We start from the raw sequence: 19,816 nt of genomic DNA, 5'->3' as shown, positions 1-19,816 counted from the left end.
CATTGGCCCATTTGGTCCAGATCCTATTGTAATCTGAGGTAACCCTCTTCGCTGTCCACTACACCTCCAATTTTGGTGTTATCTGCAAACTTACTAACTGTACCTCTTATGCTCGCATCTAAATCATTATGTAAATGACAAAAAGTAGAGGGCCCAGCACCGATCCTTGTGGCACTCCACTGGTCACAGGCCTCCAGTCTGAAAAACAACCCTCCACCACCACCCTCTGTCTTCTACCTTCTGTATCCAAATGGCTAGTTCTCCCTGTATTACATGAGGTCCATCCTTGCTAATGTGTCTCCCATGGGGATCCTTGTCGAACGCCTTACTGAAGTCCATATAAATCACATCTACTGCTCTGCCCTCATCAATCTTCTTTGTTACTTCTTCAAAAAGCTCAATCAAGTTTGTGAGATATGATTCCCACACACAAAGCCCTGTTGACTATCCCTAATCAGTCCTTGCCTTTCCAAATACATGTACATCCTGTCCCTCAGGATTCCCTCCAACAACTTGCCCACCACCGAGGTCAGGCTCACCGGTCTATAGTTCTCTGGCTTGTCTTTACCGCCCTTCTTAAACAGTGGCACCACGTTTGCCAACCTCCAGTCTTCCGGCACCTCACCTGTGACTATCGATGATACAAATATCTCAGCAAGAGGCCCAGCAATCACTTCTCCAGCTTCCACAGAGTTCTCGGGTACACCTGATCAGGTCCTGGGGATTTATCCACTTTTAACCGTTTCAAGACATCCAGCACTTCCTCCCCTGTAATCTGAACATTTTGCAAGATGTCACCATCTATTTCCCTACAGTCTATATCTTCCATATCCTTTTCCACAGTAAGTACTGTTGCAAAATATTCTTTTAGTATCTCCCCCATTTTCTGTGGCTCCACACAAAGGTCGCCTTGCTGATCTTTGAGGGGCCATATTCTCTCCCTAGTTACCCTTTTGTCCTTAATATATTTGTAAAAACCCCTTGGATTCTCCTTAATTCTATTTGCCAAAGCTATCTCATGTCCCCGTTTTGCCCTCCTGATTTCCCTACTTTCTTTATACTCTGCTAAGGATTCACTCGATCTCCCCTGTCTATACCTGATATATGCTTCCTTCTTTTTCTTAAGCAAACCCTCAATTTCTTTAGTCATCCAGCATTACCTATACCTACCAGCCTTCCCTTTCACTCTGACAGGAATATACTTTCTCTGGATTCTTGTTATCTCATTTCTGAAGGCTTCCCATTTTCCAGCTGTCCCTTTACCTGCGAACATCTGCCTCCAATCAGCTTTTGAAAGTTCTTGCCTAATACTGTCAAAATTGGAAATACTCCAATTTAGAACTTCAACTTTTAGATCTGGTCTATCCTTTTCCATCACTATTTTAAAATGACTAAAATTATAGTCGCTGGCCCCAAAGTGCTCCCCCTCTGACACCTCAGTCACCTGCCCTATCTTATTTCCCAAGAGTAGGTCAAGTTTTGCACCTTCTCTAGTAGGTACATCCACATACTGAATCAGAAAATTGTCTTGTACACACTTAACAAATTTCTGTCCATCTGAACCTTTAACACTATGGCAGTCCCAGTCGATGTTTGGAAAGTTAAAATCCCCTACCATAACTACCCGATTACTCTTGCAGATCGCTGAGATCTCCTTACAAATTTGTTTCTCAATTTCCCTCTGACTATTGGGGGGTCTATAATACAATCCCAATAAGGTGATCATCCCTTTCTTATTTCTCAGTTCCACCCAAATAACTTCCCTGGATGTATTTCCAGGAATATCCTCCCTCAGTACAGCTGTAATGCTATCCCTTATCAAAAATACCACTCCCCCTCCTCTCTTGTCTCCCTTTCTATCCTTCCTGTAGCATTTGTATCCTGGAACTTTAAGCTGCCAGTCCTGCCCATCCCTGAGCCATGTTTCCGTAATTGCTATGAAATCCCAGTCCCATGTTCCTAACCATGCCCTGAGTTCATCTGCCTTCCCTGTTAGGTCCCATGCATTGAAATAAATGTAGTTTAATTTATTAGTCCTACCTTGTCCCTGTCTACCCTGACTGTTTCACTCACTTCTGTTCTTAGCTGTACCCGTCTCAGATCGATCTCTTTCCTCATTATTTCCCTGGGTCCCACCCTCCCCACCTTACTAGTTTAAATCCTCCCAAGCAGTTCTAACAAATTTCCCTGCCAGTATATTAGTCCCCTTCCAATTTAGGTGCAATCCGTCCTTCTTGTACAGGTCTCTTCTACCCCAAAGAGATTCCAATGATCCAATAATGTGAATCCTTCTCCCATACACCAGCTCCTCAGCCATGCATTCATCTGCTCTATCCTCCTATTCCTGCCCTCACTAGCTCGCAGCACTGGAAGTAATCCAGATATTTCTACCCTTGAGGACCTCCTTTTTAAATTTCTGCCTAACTCTCTGTAATCTCCCTTCAGAGTCTCAACCTTTTCCCTTCCAGTGTTGTTGGTTCCAATGTGGACAATGACCACCTGCTGGCCCCTCTTCCCCCGTGAGAACATTCTGCACCCTCTCTGAGGCACCAGGGAAACAACACACCATTCTGCGTTTTCTCTGCTGGCCACAGAAACGTCTGTCTGTACCTCTGACTACAGAATCCCCTAACACAATTGACCTCTTGGAAGCTGAAGTACCCCTCGTTGCATTAGAGCCAGTCTCAATACCAGAAACTTGGATGTTCGTGCTACATTCCCCTGAGAATCCATCACCCCCTACATTTTCCAAAATGAGTTACTCAGCAGAATTCCAGCCTCTTCCCTGCTCTTATAGCCACAGTATTTATGTGGCTCATCAAATTTGGTTTCTGGTCAACAATGAGATAAATCCAAGAATGCTTGAGGGAAGTGAGAATTGAAATCACTGAAGCGCTGGTCACAATTTTCCCACATGGGCTTGTTAAGGACAAATCATGTTTAACAAACTTGCTTAAGTTTCTTTGAGATAACAAAAGATTGGTGAGGGTAATGCAACTGATGTATGGACTTTAGGTTTTGACAAAGTGCTACACAATAAACTTAGCTGAGTGACAGAAAACAGAGTAGTGGTCAGTAATTATTTCAGCAGGACTCAGCCAGGTTGGTGAAATGAGCAGACAACTGGCAAATGAAATGTAATACAGATAACTGAGAAGTGATTAATGTTGGTAGAAAAAAATGGAGAGACAATGTAAAATAAATGGTGCAGTTCCAAGGAGCAGAGAGATTGGATGTGTCTATACATAAATTATTGGAGGTGACGGGAAAGTTGAGAGAGCAGCGCTACTAAAACGCATGCTGTACTAAGGTTTATCAGAAGGGACCTAGGTTGGAAAAGAAAGGAAGTGTTAAACTTGTTTAAAATACTGATTTGGCATTAACTGGAGTGTTGCATCCACTTCTGGGCACAACACTTTAGGAAGAATATAAAGATGCTTACAGTGAGGGTGTGGAACAGGTTCGCAAGAACAATTCTAAGGATGGGGAACTTCCATTACAGAAAAAAAGGTTCTGTTTTGTGAAAAAGAGAAGATTCAGAGGAGATGTGGTAGAGATATTCACTATCATTTGGGGTCACAATATACAGATAAGTAGAGGCAGGTTTAATCTGGAAGCAATTGTATTATTACCTGATAGAAAGGATGGCAATAACCTTCAGTGAATTGCCCTTTCAAAGGATGGCACAGTCACAATGGGCTAAATGGTTCATTTTGTGCTGTAGTCATTTTATCATAACTCTGAGGATGTAGAAATAATAATGCCATTAAACGTCAGGAGGAAATTACTAAATCCTTGTTGGAGGTAATCGTCTACACTTGTGGCATGAATCTTGCTTACAATTTATTAGTCCAAGCTTGAATGTTGTCCAAGTCCTACTGCATGTGGCCTCAGATTGCTTCAGTGTCTCAGGAGCTGTGAGCGGTAAATGACACTATGCAATCATCAGTGAACATCCCAACTTCTAACCTTCTGATGGAGGCAAGGTCATTAATGAAGTAGCTGAAGATGGTTGGGTCTAGAACACCACCCTGGGGAACTCCAGCAGTAATGTCCCAGAAGAGACAATAAGTCTCTAATAACCGTGGCCACCTTCCTTTGTGCTAAATATGACTCCAACCAGTTCCTATTGATTTTAATTTTGCTCAGGCTGTTTGATGCCATATTTGGCTAAATACTTCCTTTGTGTCAAGGACAGTCATTCCCCCTTCAGTGGAATTCATCTCTTTTCTACTATGATCATTAACATGGATAATGAGATCTGTGGTCAAGTGGCCCTGTTGGAATCCAAACTGAGCATTGCCAAATAGTGTATTACTGAATAAATACTCTCGAGCAGTGTTGTCAACAAGACTGACCATCGCTTTTACTGATATTTGAGAGTTGACTGACGGGGTTGTAATTGGCTGGGTTGGATTTGTCTTATGTTTTGTTGGACAGGAAACACCTGGGCTGCCTTTCACATCGTCAGGTGGACATTCGTCTTACAGCTGTTCTGGAGCATTTTGCTGGGGATATGAATAGTTCTGGAGCCTATGTCTTCAGTACTAAAGCTGGCGTGTTTTGAGGGCCCATAGCATTTCCTGACTCCAGTGCCTTCACCATTTTCTTGATGTAAAGTGAATTGAATTGGCTGAAGTCTGACATCCGTAATGCTAGGAACCTCAGGAGGATGCCAAAGTGGATCATCAACAAACGGTTGCAATTGTTCCACCCTTGTCTTTTGCACTGGTATGCTAAGTTCTCCAAATATTGGAATTGAGAATGGAAATGCTTTTGGAGTTCACTGTTCCAGTTAGTTATTTAATTGTCCTGTACTGGCGGAACTGTAGAATCAGATCCATTTATTGTGGGATCACATAGTTGTGTCTGTAGCCTACTGCTTCTGCTGTTTAGCATGGATGTTCCATGTTGTACCTTTACCAGGTTGGCAACTCATTTTTAGGTATGGTTGCTGCTGCTTGTTAAACCAGGGTTGGTTTCCTGGCTTGATGGTAATGATACAGTGAGGGGTGTACAGTGCCATAAGGTCATAGATTGTGGTTTAATACAATTCGAATGTTGCCAGATATTTTCTGAATCTATCCCATTCAGTTCAACAATAACACCTCACAGCGGGATAAATGTATCCTCTCTGCAGATAGCACTTCATCTCCACAGAGATTTTGTATGGTGACATTCCTAGTAAGGCTGTAATGGGTAAATCTGTGACAAACTGGTGAGGGTAAGATGATGTAGGCATTTCCTTTGCATTGGGCTTGTGCCAGGTGTTAAGTAAACCAGTCTGGAAGATCTATCCTTCAGGACACAACCTGCTTGGCCAGCATTGAAGCTGCCAAGTCTTTCGAGTTGCTGGTTATTTAAGTGCTCAATTGAGAATAGATTCTGTATCCTCAATGCTTCTTCCAACTCGTATTTAATATGCCAGTTATTGCCGTCCCACAACTGAGCAATTAATAGGAGACTTCATAGAAACACAGGAGGAGGCCATTTGACTCCGAGCTCACTTCACCATTCATCACGATCATGGCTGTTCATCCAACTCCAAAGCCTAATTCCTGCTTATTCCCTAAAACCTCTGGTCCCATCCACCCGAAGTGCTACGTCCAGCCACCCCTTGAATACATTTGTTTTGGCATCATCTAAATTAAACTCCATCTGCCACTTCTCAGCCCATTGGTCCATCTAATCAAGATCCCGTTGTAATCTGAAGTCACCTTCTTCGTTGTCCATTACACCTCTAATTTTGGTGTCGTCATCAAACTTACCAACTATACCTCATATGCTCACATCCAAATCATTTATATAAATGATGAAAAGTAGTGGATCTAGCACCAATTCTTGTGGCACTCCACTGGTCACAGGCCTCCAATCTGAAAAACAACCCTCCACCACAACCCTCTGTCTTCTACCTTTGAGCCAGTTCTGTACCTAAATGCCTAGTTCTCCCTGTATTCCTTGAGATATAACGTTGCTCATCAGTCTCCCATGGGGCACCTTGTCGAACACCTTACTGAAGTCCGTATAGGTCACATCTACCGCTCCAACCTCATCAATCCTCTTTATTACTTCTTCAAAAAACTCAATCAAGTTTGTGAGACATGAGTCCCAAGCACAAAGCCATGCTGACTGTCCCTAATCAGTTCTTGCCTTTCCAAATACATGTACATCCTGTTCCTCAGGATTCCCTCCAACAACTTGCCCATCACCAATATCAGGTTCACTGGGCTATAGTTCCCTGGGTTGTCCTTACCACCCTTCTTAAACAGTGGCACCACGTTTGCCAACCCTCCAGTCTTCCGGCACCTCGCCTGTGACTATTTATGATACAAATATCTCAGTAAGAGGCCCAGCAATCACTTCTCTATCTTCCCACAGAGTTCTAGGGTACACTTGATCAGGTCCTGGGGTTTTATCCACTTTATGCATTTCAAGACATCCAGCAATTCCTCCTGTGTAACATGGACATTTTTCAAGATGTCATTATATATTTCCCCACATTCTATATCTTTCATGTCCTTTACCACAGTAAATACTAATGCAAAATACTCATTTAGTATCTGCCCCCTCTCCTGAAACTCCACACAAAGGCCGCCTTGCTGATCTTTCAGGGGCCCTATTCTCTCCCTAGTTACCCTTTTGTCCTTAATGTATTAGTAAAAACCCTTTGAATTCTCCTTAATTCTATTTGCCAAAGCTATTTCATGTCCCCTTTTTGCCCTCCTGATTTCCCTCTTAAGTATACTCCTACTGCCTTTATATTCCTCTAAGGATTCACTCGATCTATGCTGTCTATACCTGACATATGCTTCCTTCTTTTTCTTAACCAAACCCTCAATTTCTTTAGTCATCAAGCATTCCCTATACCTACCAGCCTTCCCTTTCACCCTGACAAGAATATACTTTCTCTGGACTCTTGTTATCTCATTTCTGAAGGATTCCTATTTTCCAGCTGTCCCTTTACCTGCAAGCATCTGCCCCAATCAGCTTTTGAAAGTTCTTGCCTAATACCATCAAACTTGACCTTCTTCCAGTTTAGATTAGATTAGATTACATTACAGTGTGGAAACAGGCCCTTCGGCCCAACAAGTCCACACCAACCCGCCGAAGCGAAACCCACCCATACTCCTACATTTACCCCTTACCTAACACTACGGGCAATTTAGCATGGCCAATTCACCTGACCCTGCACATCTTTGGACTGTGGGAGGAAACCGGAGCACCCGGAGGAATCCCACGCAGACACGGGGAGAATGTGCAAACTCCACACAGTCAGTCGCCTGAGGCGGGAATTGAACCCGGGTCTCGGGCGCTGTGAGGCAGCAGTGCTAACCACTGTGCCACCGTGCCGCCCACGGTGCCGCCCTAAAAGTAGAACTTCAACTTTTAGATCTGGTCTATCCTTTTGCATCACTATTTTAAAACTAATAGAATTATGGTCGCCGGCTCCGAAGTGCTCCCCCACTGACACCTCAGTCACTTGTCCTGCCTTATTTCCCAAGAATAGGTCAAGTTTTGCACGTTCTCTAGTGCAGTTCTGGTACAGAGTAGGCATTGACGCTATAAGCTGTACGTTTTGGATGGTGGTCAATTTAGTTTTAGCATGAAGGCAACGTAGATAAAGTAATTCCATCGAGGCTATTTGTAATCGTAAAAAAACAGAGCAGTTGACCTGTAGAGTTGAACTGAGTTATAATGCCCACTTAAGTGCCTCATCCTGCCACCACTGGTATTTATCCAGCAATGTGTGTATGTGGAGGCCTTGCCGTGCGGGACCCAGCTGTCAATCCTGTGCAGTCCAGCCAACAGTCTCCCACAGTGAAGCGCTCAATCAAAAGCATTCTGGTCCTGATCAGAGAACGCAGAGTGGCTGTTGAGTACAGACACCTGACTTCATTGCTGACCACCCTTCTCACCTGGGACCCCAACTACCATCCTGCAATCACTCAGCAGTCACCTATGTCTGTTGCCAGTCCCCACCTGTACCACTTCCTTGTGAGGCTACCATTCAGTACAGGGAACACCTATGATTAGTAGCTAATTCTCAGCAAGCAAGATTTTTGCCTCTGGGTTTCTTGATCCTGGGAAAGGCCTGCTGTCAATCTGTCAAGTGTCTGAATGGCATGAGTGTGGGGAGCCTTCCTGAAAAGATGTAATGTACGGCTATCTCCTACTATCCAGATGGTGGGTAAGCATCATTACCTCCATTAAATACCCATCATCTAGGGGGTTTCCTCAACTGTAGAAACTAGGTAATTTGGGAGAATATATGTCTAATTATTTTATTCAGTGAGCAAGAAGGAAATTCCTTGATAACTCCTGCAGCAAGATTTCTTTCTCTTCATGTGAATCGTTACAAATGTTACTTTTCTGAAGTCAGCATGGAGTTCATTTGCCTTTTATCCATTTGGCTTGGCCTGGACATGGCTTCAGATAAAGTTACTTGTTATGATGATCAACATATTGTTGGATCTCTTGGGCTTTTCCTTTTCACCATGTCTCCTTTACCTTCTAGTTTTGTCTCGGGTATCAGACTTCAGCTTTTGGAATGTTGCCGCCTTGACTTATGACCTTGGGTTGTTCCGCCTGGCTTGTTTGTGTTTCAGGAAATCTCTCTGTTCAGCATTTTCATTAAACCAGTTCTGGTGATAATGCTTGTACCCAGTGGCCCAATCAAAGGAGTCTAGAACAGCTGACTTTATTTTATCTCACTGTTCTGGAACTAAGTTGGATGTGTGATTTTTCCAGACTGGTCAAGAGTTGCACTTGGAATTCATCTCTTCATTTGGTCTGCTTTAGGACTGAAATAATTATCATAATTTGTTCTTGAATCTTTGAGTGTTACACTTCCACCTAGCACAAAGACATTGAAAGTTAATGATCTGTCCAAATGTACCAATCCCCCAAATGGATCGAGTGATACAGATACCACTTAATCTTTGATGTGAGCAATGACATAATCCAGGAGGTACAAATGCTTGCTTTCTTCTAGAATGTGTCTATGTGGTTTTATGTTGTCACAACCCACTGGAGTGGCACTGAAAATCAAGCCCAGCTATTCCCAGAATTGTCAGAAAATATCTTAATGTAGTTTGCAAAAGTTCTCCAATTTACCCATCAGTTTAGACCCAGGCAGACAGAGAGCATGCAGCAGATTTCTCTACTTAATAAGAGTTATTATTTATTATAAATAAATAGATTCTAGCCATTTAAACAACAATGAACTGTAGACACCTACCTGTGTTAGTTAAAACTCTAGTCCTCATCTAAAACTCCCCCCACATAGACAGAAAACATCGGTGTCAAAGGTGAAGGGGGAATAGAAAGGGAAAGACTGTCCACAAGGTTTGCTGAAATGGTCCCTTTGGTTTGCAGTTCATTAATTCTTTTTCTTCAGATTATTTCTTTACTGTTTCGCAGAAGACACAGGTAACTAGAACAAGTTGCAAAGCGTCTCAGTTACTCTTTAAAAGCCACAACTGGTAAAGGAAAATAAAGTGGCTTTCTTCAGGTTCTTTTTTACTGTAGAGAGGAAAACACAACGCCCCCTTCTAGAGGTCCAAATGCTTTTGGCCATGTCATTCATACCCACAAGCTGTTCCATGACCAGGAGCCAATCACATAGTTGTTGTCAAGCAAGTGGCCTTTGTCATCAAAAGCTGGTCACAAATCCACAAACTGAGGGCATTGTCGCTAAATTTACAGATGACACAAAGATAGGTGGAGGGACAATAGTGTTGACAAAGTAGGGAAGCTGTAGAACAACTTGGACAGGATAGGAGAGTGGACAAAAAAGTGGCAGATGGAATAAATACAATGTGGGAAAGTATCAGGTTATACACTTTGGTAGGAAGAAGAGAGAGAAACTGTTTTCTAAATGGGGAAAGGATTCAGAAATCTGAAGCACAAAGGGAGTGAGTTCAAGATTCTTTTAAGTTTGACATGCAATTTCAGTTGGCAGGAAGGCAAATGCAATGCAGCATTCATCTCATGAGGGGTATAATACAAGAACAGGGATGTAAGGCTAGGTAATGTGCTGGTCAGACCATTTTGGAATATTATGAGAAGTTTTGGGCCTCCTATCTAAGGAAGGGTGTGCTGGCATTGGTGGGGGTCCAGAGGAGGTTTGCGGAATGATCCCAGGGATAAAGGGCTTAACATATGGGGAGCAGTTGAGGAATCTGGGTCTATACTCAATGGACTTTCAAAGGATGAGGCAGGGATCTGATTGAAACTTACAGAATACTGCGAGGTCTGGATAAAGTGGATATGGAGAAGTTGTCTCCACCAAGTGCACAGCCTCATTGTGAAGGGGCAACCTTTTAAAGCTGAGATGAGGAATTTCTTCAGCCAGAAAGTGGTGAATCTGTGAAACTGATTGCTACAGAAGACTGTGGAGGCCAAATCATTGAGAGTATTTAAAACAGAAGTAGATTATTGATTAGTCTGGGGATTAAAGGTTACATGGAGAAGGCAGAAAAATGAGGTTAAGAAGCATATTAGCCATAATTGAATGGCAGAGAAGACTAATGGGCCGAATGGTCTAATTCTGCTCATGTATTTTATGGTTTTATGGTCCCAGATGCTATTGCCCAAAAGACACTTCTGTCCCAACGCAGATGTCCAACAACCTTAAAGCAACTACCACCTGCATACACATTCTTGATTTAGGGACTGCCCTCCGTTGTCACAGGACTTGGCAAATGAACTCTGTTGGAAGCCTGTATGTGGTTTCGTTTAACCTTGACGTTCTAACATTGACCCCGCAAACTTGACTGGTTGGTGATTACATTTCAGTGACATGTCAAGCCACGCTGACCTGGACCCCCTTGCAACTGCAGACTTCTTCCATCTTTGCAGCCAGTGAGACATGCAGTTTTCCTTTGCTGGTTGTGCTTTTGAGAAATTTTTGGACTGCACTTTGTCTGGTATCTGCCCTGACTTTGCCACCATGGCATTGCATGGGATTGTCTGAGCTTACGAACCACACCACCATGTCAAGTTGGTGATCCCTGGAGAAGCAGTGAGAAGAGTGGTTTGATACATTGAGAGTCTTATTCAGCCATTTCTGAGGGCAGTTCAGAGTCGACCATCATGCTATGATGTCACCTATACGCCAGACCAAATAAAGATGGCAAATTTCATTCCCTGAGGTTTTTAGGACAGTTCAGTAGTTTAAGGATTATTGAGACTAGATTTTTCTTTCAGATTTAAGATCTAGTTGGAGTTAAATTCACCCGGCTGCTGTGGTGTGATTTGAACTCGTGTCTCTGGAGCACAAGGCCCCTGGATAACTCATCCATTCTTTACTGAAGACAGTTGGAAAGTATTCCTTTAATACACTGGCCATGATCTTTTGCTTTTCCTTTTTATGATCCTACTGAGTCACCTCTTTCCTTTTTTGTTGTACCTATTTAATGTTTATGAGAGATATTTGCATTCCCTTTTTGTTACTAATTTTATTTACAAATGTACTCTCATGACTCTTCCTCTTTTTTATTTTCTCTTCAGTTCTCATTGTACTTGTCCAATTAAATTGATGTTCAGCTGAATGATTGGAACATGTAATTTTAATCTCCATCCTTAATTATCCAGGTAGCTTTAACATTGAATGTCCTTCCTTTACCTCTTATAAAGTGTTTCCAGTCTGCATCTGAACTATTTCCTTTTTAAAGGCCCCACGTTACTCATTTGCTGCTTTATCTGTTAGTCTTTGATTCTGATCCATCTGGGCCAGATTCATTTTCAACTCTGTAACATTAGTCCTGCTGTTTGAGTATTTTCACACTTAATTGTTCCTTTTCTATTACTACTGTAAACCTAATGATATTATGATCACTGTTTCCTGGATCAAACATGTTCAACATACCTCCGTCCCATTCCAAACTATAACCAGCACCACTTCCTTCGTCTTTGGGTTGGAAACATGCTGAGCAAGAGTTCATTCATGTGGAATCCCTCCCTCCATTTGCCCTTCAAATTATTATTTTCCCAGTCTGTATGGATAATCTGATTCCTCCTTTACCAACAGTTCTTGCATCTTTCAGAAATGTACTTGCAACATGCTCCTTTCTGGCCTTTACATCATTTGGTGGTACATACCCAGTAGCATAATAGCTCTTCAGATCTTCTTCAACTCCAACTAAATAGATTTAAATCTTCATGTACATTATCCATTTCTAGTGCTGTAACAGTAAATTTGAGCCAAGTGCCCACCAACCAATACAATTTGTATTATTGAAAATATGTTTAAACCTCTAAATAGCCCAATACACACACACACACACTTACACTTGAGGTAAAGGAGGGAGAAATGGATTTATCTGTCTGCAGAGGTTGACTTTTTGAAAAAAATACTTTCTGGTGGTTATTCTTAAAAGCAAAAGAGATGCAATATAGAATGTTCTGAAGTTTGTTGATCTGGTGTATTCTTGCATATGTAGATTAGATTAGATTACAGTGTGGAAACAGGCCCTTCGGCCCAACAAGTCCACACCGATCCGCCGAAGTGAATGTAGTCAGTCACAAATCATACATGGCTCACTCATGACCACAGTGACTTTTGTTTAAACCAAGCCAGATGTCCACATTGATCTTGAAATAAATTAATCCATCAAAATGCAAATCCTCCAAGAAATATTAAATATGAAATGTCTTCATAATGTTCTGCAGTCTCTCCATGATGTCTTTTACTCTGAAAGCAAGGTGGAAACAACTCATCAAGATTCATGTTGACTTTTGCAGAAAACCCCTGTCTAAAGCTCTGATCAAACCACAATCGTAGCTACATTTCCAAATTGATTTGTCCCGTGATGTTGTGAAATGCTCTGAACTGCATTCTCCCAAGGTGTTTCTGCACTGAGAACCTATTTGAGAGTGCCATAATCCCAAGGAAACTTCACTTCCTGCATCTTCATACCTTGTTAGAGGACCACCCAATTATCATCCTCCTAAAATCTCTGGAGTTACAGGATGGCCTCCTCATGGAATGCAAACATCAAGAAATACTTAGTGTCCTGGAGGCCCTGCAGTGACTCCAGCCGCTTTTCCTCTGAAACCCTGAGTTTAAGTGTGAACAGCTGTGGAGTATTTCCTGCACGTGTGGCTACAAGCACACGCTGTATCCTGGAGACCACACACGTCCAAGAAATTGTAGATACAGATCTCGAATAGAAGCAGGGAGCGCAGGAGCAAAGAGACAATGTCAAAACCTATTCAAGTAAATAGTTAGCCATTTAGTTTGCCTTACTAGAAAAAATGCATCAAACATATTGAAAGAGGACAGGAGATACTTTGAGAGTTATTCATTAGGAGGAGAGATTGAAATTGTTTCACTAGAGCTGGGAAGACCCGAACAAAAGGCCCAGAATTCAAAGGAGTCTGGGCACATCAAATTTCCATTGATGGGTGAATTGGCATTGATGAGGAATTCAAGGCATACTTGCAACCGTTGGGAATGTGAGGGTTAAACAAGAACACAACTTCTCAAATGGAATGTCAGCCCTTTTTCTATCATTTCCTTGTGGTCATAAATGAATACTAGGTATTGTTTGAGGCTCCTTACATTTGTTTGAACAAACTGGCTGGAAGTCAAAACCAGTTTGAAGGACTCCAACTTGCTGCAGATTCCATTATTGTGTCAAGTACACCATAATCAAAATGCTTAGTGGTCTAAGTCGTTGAAGCATATTATCTGAGTATTAAAGAAGTAGATTTTTCTGCTGCTTTATGGTTTTTATCATTTCTTTTCTACAGGTGGTTTTTGCCTGGGATTAAATCAGGAAGGTGCAACAGGCAGTCTGTCCTGGGCTGGAGTAATGTTTGGTGTGATTGCCAGTTTGTGTGTGTCCCTGAATGCCATATACACAAAGAAGGTATTGCCAGCTGTAGACGGCAGCATCTGGAAATTAACCTACTACAACAATGTTAACGCCTGTATCCTCTTTATTCCATTAATTACAATCAGTGGGGAACTGAAAACATTGTATCTCTTTGACAAAATAAGCAGCACTAACTTTTGGGGTGTAATGATCCTGGGTGGTATGTTTGGTTTTGCTATTGGATACGTCACAGGACTGCAGATTAAATTCACCAGTCCCTTGACGCACAATGTCTCTGGTACTGCTAAAGCGTGTGCACAAACTGTTCTGGCAGTGTTTTACTATGAAGAACTAAAGACCTTTCTCTGGTGGACTAGTAACATACTGGTCCTTTTTGGATCCTTTGCATACACCTGGGTAAAGGGATTAGAGATGAAGAAAGTGCAAGATGAAACGGTGAACAGAAATCGTGAGAAGAATGAAACTGGAGTCTAAAATATGGATATTCGGTTACACTTTGTCTACAGTGGAAGCTTGATTGTCTGCCATGATGGAGGAGAGTCTGGGTGGTCAGAGAATGGAAAGTGGCAAACATTCAAAATTGCATAATAATCATTTTTTGGAGCACTCCTTCCTCACTCAATATGAGCTGACCTCTTCACTTCCAAATTCTTCTCTCTGCTGCCAATGACCAGAAGTAGACACTAACAGCATCATGTGCTCCATTGGAGCAACCACTTCAACCTCCACAGTGCCAATATTAACAACTTGGAAGAGAATGGAAAGTTGGCTTATTTAACTGTACTGTTGAAATACCACTCATTGAATGGTTGATGATTGTCCTTCAGGAACTGGATTTGTCAGCAGATGCACTAACACACCACTCCTGCTGTACAAGTTCATAATTATTTCTTGAAATCCTTGTGGGTAAAAGGAATTGTACTATGTATTAGAAAAACTCCGGGAAATACTTTTTCATACAAAATATTGTTCATTGGCTATTGGTCTACAGCATTTGTTTATTTAGCGTTTTCAAAAATTGATTGTCTCTGACTGGTACACTCCCAAGGAACTCTTGTAAAAGGTGTAACTGCTTTTTGTCTCATTCAGTGTTTTATGTGGAAACTCTTCGTCCCATACACTGCATATACTCCTCTAATGCCCCCTTAAATGCAGCTATATTATTTACTTAAGCCACTCCTTGTGATAACAAGTTCTATTTTCTGTTCATGAAGATGTTCATATTTGATGTCTTGGTAACCTTTTAATACTAATGATGTCTAATTTTGTTCTTTCACATAACTAGAAACAATATGTAACATGTTCAATGTAACATTAGGAGTTCTGTGGTGATGGTAGGGGTTTCAATAGCAGTTTAAAAAATTGGAAGAGGCACAGGGTGATCAAAACTTCTTTTTATTGTTTGAGATGTATATTTTTAGACATTTGTCAGGATAAAGAGCATCTTAATTGTTGAAAATTTTGCCTGAGGTAATTTGATTGTAAGAATTATTTTATTTTTACACTTTAAATGTAAATGCATTGTGGCTGGGTGAAAAGTACTGTTTGACTGTTTTGGGGGTTTTCTGTAAGTACTGTGCAATGGGTCTGAACCTGCCAATTAAAATACTGTATATCTAAAACATCTTTGATACTCTGAAAATAAATAAAATCTTTTTAATCACTATTTTTGTACTCACGTGGAAGTTAATTTCAAGCATGTAACAAAATTGTTAATATTGAACTTGACTAAAAGCAATGTATAACTTTACTGTGTTTAATATGCCCTGGTTTGCACTTTTCATATGCAAACATGAAAACAGAATATAAATGAACACAGGAATGCACAAAAGAAGCAGATTTCCTAAACCTTCTTGCAGTTCTGTTGATCAAACAATAAACCCGACAAAACCAGAAAGGAAATGCCCTTTTTTTTTCCAGAACAAAGATAGGTTTTGAACAAATATGCACGTTACTGTCAAGTTTTCAAACACTTTGATTTTAACTACTTATTTAGTATTATCATTTGTGGGATGCAAAGAAAGGGTCACAGCCAATATTGACTTGTGGATTTAAGCTGGATCTACTGATAGTAATAGGAATCTTAGGAAAATATTTTTGGTCTTTATTAGGTTGCAAACACCTATCCCCTGAACATTAACACAACCCAAAAACAGACCATGGCTTAGCAGTATTCCCCCTCGTCTTTCCAACATTAACTTAAACCACATCAAGAACGACATCCTTCAACATCACCCCAAAAAGCAAAAATAACTGCATTTAATAGGCTATTTAGTCTTTTTATTGCTCCTGTTTCTGGAAAAGTAAAGGGCAAAATTTCCTAGGAGCCAAAACTGTGGATTAGCAGATCCAGCACATCCTTTATCTTTCCAAAAAAGGGAGACATCAGCACTTAGTTTTTAGCAAATGCTTCAACACTTGTAGCTTCACGGAGCATTACCATGACCTTGTTTCCAGTTGGAAGCAACCTTAAAGCTTGTTTCTGTGCTGTATATCTCCATGACTCTAAAATAAGGCAAGGGGGATGAATCCAGTTTTAATAGCAACAGAAGTGTTCAAACAAGCTTCTGTAATGCAAATATAAAATGTTTAATATGGATTGCAATTCAGAGCATCACAATAAGGAATCACATTGGGACGGGACTTGTGCAGGAAATGCCCTTACTTAAATTAGATCAAATGATTGCAGCATGCCCCTTTTGTTGTAACTGATTTATTTTAATAGCCCTGTTTACTGTTTGCAATATGGGTTTACTGTTTGCAGCATGGATTATTGAGATCAAATACTATGCCGAACTGGAATTTGAACTGCAGTTTCAGTTTTTGCATTATATTGAGACACACTTGCACAAGGTGAAAGTCTATCTGTGACTTGAAGAAAAATATCAATTGGGAGAGATGTAAAATGGGATTGTGGATTTGCAGTCGCTGGGTTTGCACTATCATTAAACCTACACACATTTGGTTCCAAAGTTCTTTTATCCTTTGAGTCAGGAAACTATTATGAGATGCTACGTCAAACCTAAAGCACAAACAGATCATTCTGCTCAACGAGCCAATACCAGCTTTTATGCTGCATTTCAGACAACTCCTATCCTTCCTCACCTAATAACCTGTCCTTCAAATGTTTATCTGACTTCCTCAACACTTGCCTTACCCTGTTGGTACATTCCACATTTGAGGAGAAAGTGAGGACTGGAGATCAGAGCTGAAAATGTGTTGCTGGAAAAGTGCAGCAGGTCAGGCAGCATCCATTCCACATTTGCATCAGCTCTTCAGTTAAAGAGATTTGTTCTGAATTCTCTAATTAGTTTCTGGTGACAATCATAGTTTAGACTGTTAGTTTTACTCTTCATAAACATTCAATATTCTGAATAAAGTGGAAGTTTTATGGTGATGTTGGGAAATTTTATTTTGGCAACATGGGTTTAAAGAAGACTGTGTGATTTGTAGACATGTATTAATAGTATTATCCTAATCACTAATGCAGTGGAGTAAAGTTCATTATCAATTTACAAATATATTCATTATTGATGACACCTGAGGCAGATTTAACTTCAGAAAGGGAGAGGGTAATCTGGGATTGAAACAGAAGAATTTGCATTTATAATGTGCATTTCACAGCTGAAGAATGTTCAAAGCACTTCACAGACAACAAATTACTTTTTGAAGTACAGTCACTATACTTGGTGGCCAGTTTGCATACTTTTAATTCCTCAAATGACAAGATAAACAACTGATTTGGAGGTAAAAGAGGTAGAGGAATGGCATTGCTAATTAGGGATAGGATCACAGCTGCAGAAGAGGAGGTTGTCAAGGAGGGTTTTGACAGAGTCATTATGGGTGGAAGTCAGAAACAGGAAAGGTGCAATCACTTTATTGGGAGTTTTCTACTGACCCCCCAATAGCAACAGAGATGAGGAGGAGCATGTTGGGAGGCGGATTTTGGAAAGGTGCAAAGTAACAGGATTGTTGTCATGGGTGACTTTAACTTCCTTTATATTGATTGAAACCTCCTTAGTTCAAATACTTTGGATGGAGCAGTTTTTGTCAGGCCCTGACTCAATATGTAGATAGGCTGACTAGAGGGGAGGCCATATTAGATTTGGTGCTTGGTAACAAACTATGCTAGGTGTCCAGTCTGAGTGGGAGAGCATTTCGGTGATAGTGGTCACAATTCCATGATCTTTACTATACTCATGGAGAGGGATAGGAGCAGATGGTATGGGAAAGTATTTAATTGGGGAAGGAGGATTTACAATGCTGTTAGACAGGAACTGAGGTGCCTAAATTGGGAACAGACGGTGTCAGGAAAATGCATGACAGAAATGTGGAGATTGTTTAGGAAGCACTTGCTGATTTGTCAGACTGAGGCAAGGAAGGGATGGCAGGTTGAAAGAACCTTGGGTGACAAAGGATGTGGAACATCTCATCAAGGCTTGCTTAAGGTTGAGGATGCAAGGACCAGACAGGGCTCTAAAGGGTTACAAGGTAGCCAGGAAGGAACTGAAGAATAGTCTTTGGAGAGCTAGAAGGGGACATGAAAAAGCTTTAGCGGGCAGGATTAAGGAAAACCCAAAAACATTCTATACTTATGTGAGGGACAAGAGGGTGGCAAGAGTGAGGGTAGGGCCACTCAGGCATAGTGGATGGAACTTGCGCCTGGAGTCGGAGGAGGTAGGGGAAGTCCTTAATGAATACATTGCTTCATTTTTCGTTACTAAAAGGGAATTTGACGTTTGTGAGGACAGCATGAAACAGGCTGAAATGCTTGAACAGGTTGATGTTAAGAAGGAGGATGTGCTGAAAATTTTGAGAACCATAAGGATAGATAAGTTCCCTGGGCCAGACGGGATATACCCAAGGTTACTGCAGGAAGTGAGGGAAGAGATTGCTGCATCTTTGGCAATGATCTTTGTGTCCTCACTGTCCACTGGAGTAGTGCCAGATTGGAGGGCTGTAAATATTAGTCCTTTGTTCAAGACAGGAAATGGGGATCATCATTTGGAACTACAGATCAATCAGCCTTACATCTGTGGTGGGCAAATTATTGGAGAGGATTTTGAGAGACAGGATTTCTGATTATTTGGAAAACCATACCTTGATTAGAGATAGCTTTGTGAGGGGTAGGTCATGTCTCACAAATTTTATTGAATTCTTTGAGAATGTGACAAAACACATTGATGAAGGTAGAGCAATGGATGTTTGTCCATGGTAGACTCATCCAGAAAGTAAGGAGGCATGGGATAGGGGGAAATTTGGCTGTCTGGGTACAGAATAGGCTAGCCCGTAGAAGACAGAGGGTCGTCGTAGATGGAAAGTATTCAGCCTGGAGCTTGGTGACCAGTGGTTCTGAGACATCTGCTCTGTGTGATTTTTATAAATGACTTGGATGAGGAAGTGGAAGGGTGGGTTAGTAAGTTTGCCGATGACACAAAGTTTAGTGGAGTGGTGGATTGCAACGGGACATTTACAGGATGCAGACCTGGACTGGGAAGTGGCAGATGGAGTTTAACCTGGAAATGTATGAAGTGATTCATTTTTGAAGGTCAAATTCAAATGCAGAATACAGGGTTAAACCCAGGATTCTTGGTAGTGTGGAGAAATAGAGAGATCTTGGGGTCCATGTCCATAGATCCATAGATCCTTCAAAGTTGCCACCCAAGTTGATAGGATTGTTAAAAGGCTTCTGATGTATTAGCTTTCATTAGCAGGGGGTTGAGTTTAAGAGCTGCGAGGTTATGCTGCAGCAGTATAAAGCGTTGGTTAGACCATATTTGGAATATTGTATTCAGTTCTGGTCACCTCATTACAGGAAGGATGAAGAAACTTTAGAGATGGTGCAGAGGAGATTTACCAGGATGCTGCTTGGACTGGAGGGCATGTCTTATGAAGTAAGGTTTAGGGAGCTAAGGCTTTTCTCATTGGAGAGAAGAAGGATGAGAGGTGACTTGATAGAGGTGTACAAGATGACG

General features: G+C 41.3%; 1 protein-coding gene across 3 annotated transcripts in view; it reads left to right on the top strand.

The window, feature by feature from the left end:
- The window catches only part of slc35c1 (solute carrier family 35 member C1), a 19,010-nt gene extending 3,503 nt beyond the window's left edge, over positions 1 to 15,507 (top strand). For all 3 annotated transcript variants that reach the window (XM_043705518.1, XM_043705519.1, XM_043705520.1), the window contains one exon: positions 13,756 to 15,507. In XM_043705518.1, the coding sequence (XP_043561453.1) occupies positions 13,756 to 14,315 (560 nt within the window). In that variant the 3' untranslated portion in view covers positions 14,316 to 15,507. The remainder of the gene's footprint in view (positions 1 to 13,755) is intronic.
- Positions 15,508 to 19,816: the final 4,309 nt, after the last annotated feature.

This window comes from Chiloscyllium plagiosum, chromosome 16 (genome assembly GCF_004010195.1).
Source record: "Chiloscyllium plagiosum isolate BGI_BamShark_2017 chromosome 16, ASM401019v2, whole genome shotgun sequence".
Lineage (NCBI taxonomy): Eukaryota > Metazoa > Chordata > Chondrichthyes > Orectolobiformes > Hemiscylliidae > Chiloscyllium > Chiloscyllium plagiosum.
The sequence above is the reverse complement of the archived record's forward strand: the minus strand, read 5'-3'. Positions and strand labels throughout refer to the sequence as shown.